This window comes from Sorex araneus, chromosome 2, assembly GCF_027595985.1.
Source record: "Sorex araneus isolate mSorAra2 chromosome 2, mSorAra2.pri, whole genome shotgun sequence".
Classification (NCBI taxonomy): Eukaryota; Metazoa; Chordata; class Mammalia; order Eulipotyphla; family Soricidae; genus Sorex; species Sorex araneus.
The window spans coordinates 225,591,442-225,600,734 of record NC_073303.1 but is presented as its reverse complement, the minus strand read 5'-3'; the positions used below and the strand labels follow the sequence as shown (position 1 = coordinate 225,600,734).

Below are 9,293 nucleotides of genomic sequence, written 5' to 3'. Positions count from 1 at the left end.
AACGAATATCAATTTAAAAAATAATTTCATACAAATCTACTATGAGTTCAATAGATAGTTAGGCCTAATTAATTTAAATAGTTAACTCTGTATTGATTGTGTCATGTTTAATTTGTGTCATGCTCAATACATTGAATTTGGCCAAGTAAATATTCAAAAACAGTTATGCTTTATGATTTCTGTACTCCTAATGAGACAGATCTGTTTTAATGACCCCCGAAACAAACAAACTGAAAAACTCCAAAAGAGGTCCAGAGGCTGAGTAGAAGCCCTGGGTTCAATCTCACCCCAGTGAGGGGGAAAATGTAGGTCTCTTGGGGTGGGCAAGATCGTAGAGCAGGTAGTGCTCTTGCCTGGCGCCTGGCTGACCTGACTCCAACCCCCAGCATCCCACACAGCCCCCGAGTACCACCAGGAGTGATTCCTGAGGGCAGAGCCGGGAGTAAGCCCTGAGCATCACCGAGCATGGGCAACTCACCCCCTCGCCCCATCTGTTCTCCATCCCCTCCTAAAATAAATAAATACGGTTCTAGTAGACCCTTAGAGGGACCCCCCCCCCGGGTCTTAATGAGACTCCAGCATTATTGGGACCCTCACTCTCCACCCTCACTCCTTAAAGCCCCCCTTCATTAGAGGAAACCTTGACTAGGCACACTTTTTTTTCCTTTTTGGGTCACACCCGGTGATGCTCAGGGGTTACTCCTGGCTCTGCACTCAGGGATTACCCCTGGCAGTGCTCAGGGGACCCTATGGGATGCTGGGAATCGAACCTGGGTCGGCTGCGTGCAAGACAAATGCCCTGCCCGCTGTGCTATCGCTCCAGCCCCAACTAGGCACATTTTAAATCTTTTCTTCGGAGGCACCGAGAAGGGGACCAGAATTGTTGGCTGGAGCCAGCTTTCCACCCTGTGAGCCCTTCGTTCCCTTCCAGTGCAGCGGGTCCCCCAGATGAGCAACTTTTGGGGCCGGTGAGGGTCCCCCCGTCACAGCCCCTGGGGGCCGAGGGCCAGAGCGCCTGAGCCCCTGGGCTGCTCTAGGGTGGCGGAGAGCGTCGGCCCCTCCCGGTGCCGGGCCCTTTAACCCGGCTTGAGCAGCTCAGCCCAGGGTGTTTGCAGGGCTCTCTCCCTAAGCCCAGCCATCTGTCGCCCCCTCGGAGTGTGGACAGCCCAGCAAGGACTGCCCAGGTTAGTCCCACAGGAAAATAGACAGGAAGGGGCCCCGTCTGGACCCCACTGGGACCCCACTCCTAGGCCCTCGTTCAAGTACGGATCGGACCACTTGCAGCTGCAGCTGCGGGGGGCCCTTTCTGGGTCGCAGGGAGAAGTGCACCCCTCTGTTCTGTGTGCGGACACCAGCTGCCCTAGGCGGGGGGCCAGCTTCCTACCCCCAGGCCGAGGGAAGGAAGAGCAGCTTCTGCAGAGCGGTGGGACATGGCTACGGCACCCCGGGGGTCTGGCTGCCAGCTGGGGGGCCTGTATGGGGCCTGTGTCCGTGGGGACCCAGCCCAGCTCCAAGCCCTGCTGGAGGCCGGGGTGTCCCCGGAGGACGCAGCCCAAGTGGACAGCAATGGGCGGGTGAGTACCCCAGTGCTCCCAAGGCCGCTGGTCTCCGTCCTGGTGGGCCCCCCCTACCCGGGGCTCTTGGGGAGAAGGGAGAGATGAGGGTGGGCCAGGGGGGGACATGGGGGTGGAGGGGCCCGGGGCCCTCCCCCGGCCCTGAGGAACGCTCGTTGCACGGTGGCAGACGGGCCTCATGGTGGCCTGCTGCCGCGGCTTTGGGAGCATCGTGGCCCTGCTCAGCCGCTGCCCCTTCCTCGATGTGAACCACCAGGACAAAGAAGGGGACACGGCCCTCATGCTGGCCGCCCAAGCAGGTGCGTGGTGGCCGGCCCGCCCTCTGATGCCCGTTCCTGCCCCGGGCCACCACCTGAGACTTCTCAGACCCCAGGCTGTGTCTGCTGCGGCGGGTGGGCGTGGGAGCCAGGGACCCAGCTTCACCCCGGGTGGCCCACAGGACACGCGCCTCTGGTGTGTCTCCTGCTCCACTACTTTGCAGGCCTGGACCTGGAGCGCCGAGACCGGCGGGGGCTCACGGCGCTGATGAAGGCGGCTGTGCGGGACCGCGCAGACTGTGTGGCTGCACTCCTCATGGCAGGTGGGGGCCGGCGGCTATCAGGCTGTGTGTGTGCATGTGTTCATGCGTGCATGTGTGTGAGCATATGTGTGTTTGTGTGCGTGTGCATGTGTGTGCAACATGTGTGAGTGTGTGCACATGTGTGTGCATGCATGTGTTCACATGTGTGTGGATGTGTGCATGTGTGTGAGCATATGTGTGTTTGTGTGTGCATGTGTGCAACATGTGTGAGCGTGTGCACACATGTGTGTGCATGTGTGTGCACACAGGTGTTCACATGTGTGTATGTGTTCGTGCATGCATGTGTGAGCATATGTGTTTGTGTGCATGTGTGTGCACGTGTGAGTGTGTGCACACATGTGTGTGCATGTGTGTGTGCACGCACATGTGTGGAGGGTAGGTGTTTGTGTGCCGTTGATGTGGAGATGGCAGCGCCCACTCTCTGGAGGCTGTCAGTAGTGCAGATATCCGGGCTTCTCATTGTCAGTCAAGCGCAGTCATCCCTGCCTCCCTCGACACAGGGCCTGGTGGTTCCGGCAGAGAAAGCTTGAGAGGATAACTTGAACCACGTGGGGAAAAAAACCCCAAAAGGCTAGCAGCTGGAACAAGATTGGGGATCTAGGGCCGGAGAGATAGAGCAATGGGTAGAGCACTTGTCTTGCAAGCGCTTGACTCAGTTCCGTCGCTGCATCCCATATGGTCCTCTGAGCCCCACCAGGAGAGATCCCTGGCACAGCTGGCTACAGCCCTAAAAACCAAAAGCATGGGGCCAGAATGATAGTACAGCAGGTAGGGCAGTGTATTGTATGCAGCCGACTTGGGTTTGCTCCCTGGCATCACAAATGGTGCTCCGTGCCCAGCCAGGAATAACTGCTGAGTGCAGAGCCAGGAGCAACCCCTGAGCATGACCGGTGTGACCCCAAAAACAAGCAAGCAGCTGGAGATCTAGGTCTGTGCCCCAGTGGTGTGAGCAATATAACAAGGCATCGTCCTGCCCTGGGATGACCGCCAGCTCTAGGCTGGGGCCCGGGACCGGTGCTATGAGGGGGCATCAGTGGCACTGTTGCAGGGCAGAGCCCGGCAATGCCCCCAAGCCTGGGAAAGATTTCTCCTTCCTATCAGATTAGGCTTGGGGTGAGGGGGGAGGGCGTACTTCGCCCGCGTTGTCTCAGAGTGACTGCTGCTCCCCTGGCCCCAGGATGAATCAGAGACCCCGGGAGCCCCCTCCAGAGTCTTCCCCCTCATCATCTTCAGTTTCTTCATCTTAAACAGGGGGTTGGGGGTGGGGCAGGACCACTGGGGCCCCGGATTCCAGCTGCAACCAGGGGACCCTGACTCTGAGCTAAAATGAAGCCAGTCTTGGTGTGAGGGTCCTCCCTCCTGGGGCGGGAGCAATAGTACAGCAGGTCGGGTAAGGCTTCCGACCGGGGTTCAACCCTGGTCTCTTAAGTATTTCCAGGAGTGTGGTCCGACCCCTACCCCATGGCCCCCCAAATAGAATCTCCCTTATGGGACTGGAGAGACGGTGGGAGCACGTGCTTTGTAGCCAGGAGGCTGGGTTTGGCCCCCGACACTGTGTGGTCCTCCAGTATGGAGCTGGGAGTAGCCTGAGCACTGCCGGGTGTGGATCACCTCCCCGTGTCCCTATGCACATGCACGCACACACACACACACACACACACACACACACACACACACACACAAATCTGCCCTTCTATTAGGAATTTGGCTCAGCAGTATAGCGTTTGCCTTGTCTGTGTGAAGCCCTGAGTTTGATCTAAAAAATGAAAAAAGGAAAGAAAAGAAAAGAAAAACGAACTTATTGTGGCTGGGAGGTAACGAAGAGACTGGAGCGCATGCTGGGGGACCAGATTCGATCCTGAGTCCCACAGGGTCCCCCAGCACTGCACTAGTCTCTGAGCACTGCTGTGTGGGCACCCCCCCCCCCCCGCCTCCACAGAAACCTGCTCTTCTGCAAACCCCAACCATGTCCCACCCCCGGGCCTCCTCCAGGGGCTGACCTGGCGGCGGTGGATCCCGCGCGGGGCAAGACAGCTCTGGAGTGGGCGGTGCTGACCGACAGCTTCGCCACCGTGCAGAGAATCCGGCGGCTTCAGCGGCGGCCCCGGGCAGAGCAGCTCAGCCAGCACTTCCAGCCCCAGTGGCCCACCCCGGCCGGGGCCAAAACCCCGGCAGCAGCCACCCCATCGATCCTGGAGCGACTGATGGCCACCTTGCGCCTCTCCTTTGCCCCGTCTCCTGAGGAGGGCGGTGTCCTGGACCACCTCGTGACGGTCACAACCAGCCTGGCCAGTCCCTTCCTCACTACCGCCTGCCGTACCCTGTGTCCAGGTGACCCTCCAGCACTGGGCGCCCGGAGCAAGTCTGTGCCAGAGATGCTGGGCACTGCCCCACCGCCTGCCCCTTGCCCGCAGCCCTCCCCGGCTGCCCCTGACCCCCGGGTCCTCACCCCTTTCCAGGGCCCCCAGGGCCTGTTGAGTGTGTGCTCAGGGTGGCTCCAGCCCCGGGACAGCCCCAGGATCATCCTGTCCAAGGCACCGCGAATGCCCAGGCAGGACAAGCCCGCGCCCAGGCCTGCAGGGCAGCCGCACCACCTGGCACTCCCGCGGTGGCAGTACCAGGTCAGGAGGGCACAGAGCACAGAGCATATGGGCTAGGCCAGACCTGGTGCAGGTCAGCGCCCTCTAGACGGGAGGGGCCTCTCCATCCCCTCTCCGTCAGAGGCACCCAGATGGTCCCCAAATTGAGCTGGAGTACCACCCTCTTTTCAGAAAAAGAGGGAAAACATCACTGGAAACTGACCTTCTTGAAGTGCACGAACAGAAAGTGTCTCCAGTTGTCCTTCCCCTCCAGTCGGCCTGGCGAGCCCTGGGGACAGCAGTGTCCCCAGTTAGACTCCCAGCAGGTGACAGCACTGCTTGTGTCACCAGAAGCGGGGAAGAGAAACAAATCCATCTGTAAGGGACTGGCTGATCCGTGGTGGCGGGAGTTACTGCAGACCTCCACGGCGTCATCCGCACGTGGATCAGGCAGGAGGAAGGAGGGGTTTTGTTCAGATATGAAACCACACCAAACTGTACTAAGGGTTGGAGACAGCTCCGGGGTCTCAGAGCAGCCCATGCATGCACAAGCTCTCAGTCGGGGTCAGCCTGTGGTCCCCCAAACACCACTGAGTGTGGTCTGTGTGGCCCTCGCTGGACCCAAGCAGTACCACAGTACTGGGCCTGAGCATTGAACCATCTGGCCCGGTTGATCAAGTACTACTAGATGTGGTTCCCTGGGCCTCCTGAGCATTTCTTGGGAGTACCCTAAAATATATCTATTTAAAGTTATATATACACATATAAAGACTATATATTAAGGTTATTAATATATATTGAGGCTTTTTGTTTTGCTTTGTTTGGAGGTCACACCCAGTGATGTTAGGTTACTGGCTCTGCACTCAGGAGTCACTCCTGGCAGTGCTCAGGGAACCATATGGGATGCCGGGGATAGAACCCAGGTCAGCCGAATGCAAAGCACCTAACCCATTGTGCTATCGCTCTGGCCCCTTTGTATTGAAGTTATATATTTAGGAGAGAGAGACAGAGACAGAGAGAGAGACAGAGAGATAAGGGATCAGAGAGGCAGTACAGGGGTTAAGGAGCATGCAAGTTTAGACAGTCGCATTGCAAGTTAAATTTACAGTCTGGGCCCTAGGGGGTTTTTTGTTTTGTTTTTTAAAGTCAGATCAAGTTAATTACCCTGCTTGACCCATAGGTGGGGTTATTAGCCAGTGATCTAAAATATCTTTGCCCGGACACTTGTAAGTGTGTGGTTTTGGTTCTTGGGGGGTGGGGGGAGGAGCTTATTTACAAGTTTTGAATTTTTCTGTACTTTCATTTTGGGGGGCCTCTCAAGCATTACTCAGGGAGACTGGGGGCTACTCCCAGGAGTGCTCAGGGACCACGTGGTGTCTGGGAGTGAAGCTGAGTGTGAAGGACTCAGGCCCCAACCCTGAGCAACATCTCTGATCCTGACATATTTTTTAAAAAATTTTATTTTTATAAAGTTGTTCATGAGAATTTATTACATTCAATATTCCAGCACTAATCCCACCACCATTACACCTTCCCACCACCATTATTTCAAATTTTCCCACCACCGCCCAAACCTGCCCCAAAGGCAGATCCTAAATCATTTAGTTTGTATTGCTTGCTATGAGTAATCCACTAAAAATGATCAAAAATTTCCTTAGGAAAATGTGTGAAAATTGTTGTATCTCACCTTTGAGCCATTTAGCCCTTGTAAGAGATTGCGAACATGTTGTTACAGGTTGAGCCTTACACACTAATGTATTATATGTGTACATATATATATATATATAAAATCATGATCGGTTGCCTTCTACTTTACATCAAATGTTGTCAGATGTGGTGTGCTACTCTTGGTACATCAGTGGCATAAAGTATGAGATATTGCTCCAGGAATTCTAAGATTTTAAATAGGGTGATAAAGCTGGTGTTAAATTTTTAACTGGATGTTGACTCTGGGGTTCTGAAGCATCTTTGCAACTTGTTCTCTTCCAAGATTTATTTGTGAATTTCTGGACCCTGGCCATCAATCAGTTTATATGACGCCAGAGGCAGTTTGTGGGTGTGACCTCCAGGCTCCTGGAAGAACAGGAAGAAGGGGGGGTCACCCATCCCCGACTCTGTGGGCTGGAGATTCTGAACATTCTTCTCAACACACTTGTTGCATAAGACATATCTGCTTGTCATAATAATAAGTGAAACTATTTATAAGGTATTTGCTAGATATATTGAACATTCCCAGTGATCCTATGAGGATTTGTGGATTGGGGGGGGGGGAATAGGAACTTTTATGTTGGGCCACACCCAGAACTGCTATTTCTGGCTCTGTGCTCAGGATCAAGCCCCGGTGCTGCTCAGGCAACCAAGCGTGGTGGCAGGATTTAAACCAAGGTCAGCAGGACTCGAGGCAAGTGCCTTACCCCTGTGCTATCTCCCTGGTCCTCTTATGAGGATTTTTTTTTTCTTTTTGGGTTACACCCAGCGATGCTCAGGGTTACTCCTGGCTCTGCACTCAGGAATTACTCCTGGCGGTGCTTAGAGAACCATATGGGATGCTGGGAATCGAACCCCGGTTGGCAGCATGCAAGGTAAATGCCCTACCCGCTGTGCTATCACTCCAGCCCCATCCTCTTTTTTTGTTTGTTTGTTTTGCTTTTTGGGTCACACCTGGCGATGCACAGGGGTTACTTGTGGCTTTGCACTCAGGAATTACTCCTGGCGGTGCTCAGGGGACCATATGGAATGCTGGGAATCGAACCCGGGTTGGCCGCGTGCAAGGCAAACGTCCTACCAGCTGTGCTATCGCTCCAGCCCCCAGCCCCATCCTCTTGTGAGGATTTTTGTCCTTGAGGACACAGGACACAGAAAGGTCACAAAACTGCCCGACGTCACACAGCCAGGAACGGTCAGTCTGGAAAGCGATCAAGAGTGAAGCCAGTCGGCACTGTGGCCGCCCCTCATCATGGTGCCTCAGCCAGGGCCTCCTGGAACAGCTGACCAGTATGGGGAGGACACTTTTCATTATTTTTTTCCCAGGGTGGTAGGCGGCGCCCACACCTGGTTTTGTTCAGGGCTTACTCCTGGCTCTGTGCTCAGGGATCACTCCTGATGGGCTCAGGGACCAGATGTGGTACTGGGGTTCGAACCCAGGTTGACTGTGTGCAAGGCAAATGCCCTACTGTACTCTCTCTCTGGCCCCAAGCCACTATAATTCTTTTGTTTTGTTGGTTAGTTTGGGGTCTTTTTTTTTGGGGGGGAGCTTGTTTGTTTTTTGTTATAGGGCCATACCTGGCAATGCTCAGAGGTTACTCCTGGCTCTACACTCAGTTATGCCTGGCAGTGCTCAAGGACCAGACGGAATGCTGGGGATCAAACCTGGAGTGGCCGCAGGAAAGGCAAATGCCCGACCCACAGTACACCCTCTAGCCCCACCACTACAGTTCTGTCCCCGGAGACTACCAGGAGCGATCCCTGAGCACAGAGCCAAGAGTAAGCCCCACACCGAGATGATTCTCCTAGTATTTAATTTTTTGTTTTACTTTTGGGCTGCCCCTGGCAGTGTTTGGGGGCTACTCCTCGCTTGGTACTTGGGGATCACTCCCAGTTGTGCTGGGGACAGTGAGGAATTCACACCGCTGCATGCAAAGTGTGTGTACAGCAGGTAAGGTGCTTGCCTTGCACGCAGCCAACCCAGGTTCAATCTCTGGCATTGCATAGGGTCTCCCAACCACCAGGAGCAACCCCTGAGCATCATTGGATGCGGCCCTCAAACCAAAAAAAGAGCCTAACCTACAGCCCCCTGAACAATGAACAATCTCTTCACCCCTCCCCATTTCCTCTATGATCAATATGCATAGAATACATTTGTTACAAAAAAGAGCTAACACTTACTTCATATAGATTTCTCTACTTTTTTTTTTTTTTTTTTTTTTTTTTGCTCTTTTGGGTCACACCTGGCGATGCACAGGGGTTACTCCTGGCTCTGCACTCAGGAATTACCCCTGGCCATGCTCAGGGGACCATATGGGATGCTGGGATTTGAACCCGGGTTGGCCGCGTGCAAGGCAAACGCCCTACCCGCTGTGCTATCTCTCCAGCCCCAGATTTCTCTACTTTTTACCCAAAGCCTTTTTCTCTCTAGAGTTCTACCTGGGACATCACGTGACACTTAGTCACCAAGGCTGCATCGGTCCCCCTGACCAGGATGTCTCCAGACTTTTCTTATTGAGGGTCCTGCCTCAGCAGGAGGGGACCTGGCTGGACAGTCTCTGGTGGGAAGGTCTGATGTTTCTTCCCAATGGGCCGAGGATACATCCATCCATCCTCCTGAGGGCTTTGGGAGAGGATCACAAAGGTTAAGGACCCTCTGTCGGGGCTGGAGCGATAGCACAGCGGGTAGGGCATTTGCCTTGAAGCGGCCAACCCGGGTTCGATTCCCAGCATCCCATATGGTCCCCTGAGCACCACCAGGAGTAATTCCTGAGTGCAGAGCCAGGAGTGACCCCTGTGCATCGCCGGGTGTGACCCACCCCCAAAAAAGAAGGACCTTCTGTCAGTTTATGTCAA

General features: G+C 54.8%; 1 protein-coding gene across 1 annotated transcript; it reads left to right on the top strand.

Annotated features, from left to right (window-relative positions):
- The first annotated feature begins 1,478 nt into the window (after positions 1 to 1,478).
- ANKRD33 (ankyrin repeat domain 33) lies at positions 1,479 to 4,811 on the top strand. Its single transcript, XM_012933856.2, has 4 exons — positions 1,479 to 1,574; positions 1,744 to 1,873; positions 2,014 to 2,154; positions 4,147 to 4,811. The coding sequence occupies exons 2-4, from the start codon at positions 1,753 to 1,755 to the stop codon at positions 4,809 to 4,811; spliced, it is 927 nt and encodes a 308-aa protein (XP_012789310.2). The 5' UTR covers positions 1,479 to 1,574; positions 1,744 to 1,752.
- Positions 4,812 to 9,293: the final 4,482 nt, after the last annotated feature.

What these genes read in the sequence shown, in the direction of transcription:
- ANKRD33 (XM_012933856.2), top strand. Translation starts at nt 1,753, where the DNA reads ATGGTGGCCTGCTGCCGCGGCTTTGGGAGCATCGTGGCCCTGCTCAGC. An exon ending in CATGCTGGCCGCCCAAGCAG is followed by an intron (nt 1,874 to 2,013) that starts GTGCGTGGTGGC and finishes GGTGGCCCACAG; the next exon opens with GACACGCGCCTCTGGTGTGT. An exon ending in GGCTGCACTCCTCATGGCAG is followed by an intron (nt 2,155 to 4,146) that starts GTGGGGGCCGGC and finishes GGCCTCCTCCAG; the next exon opens with GGGCTGACCTGGCGGCGGTG.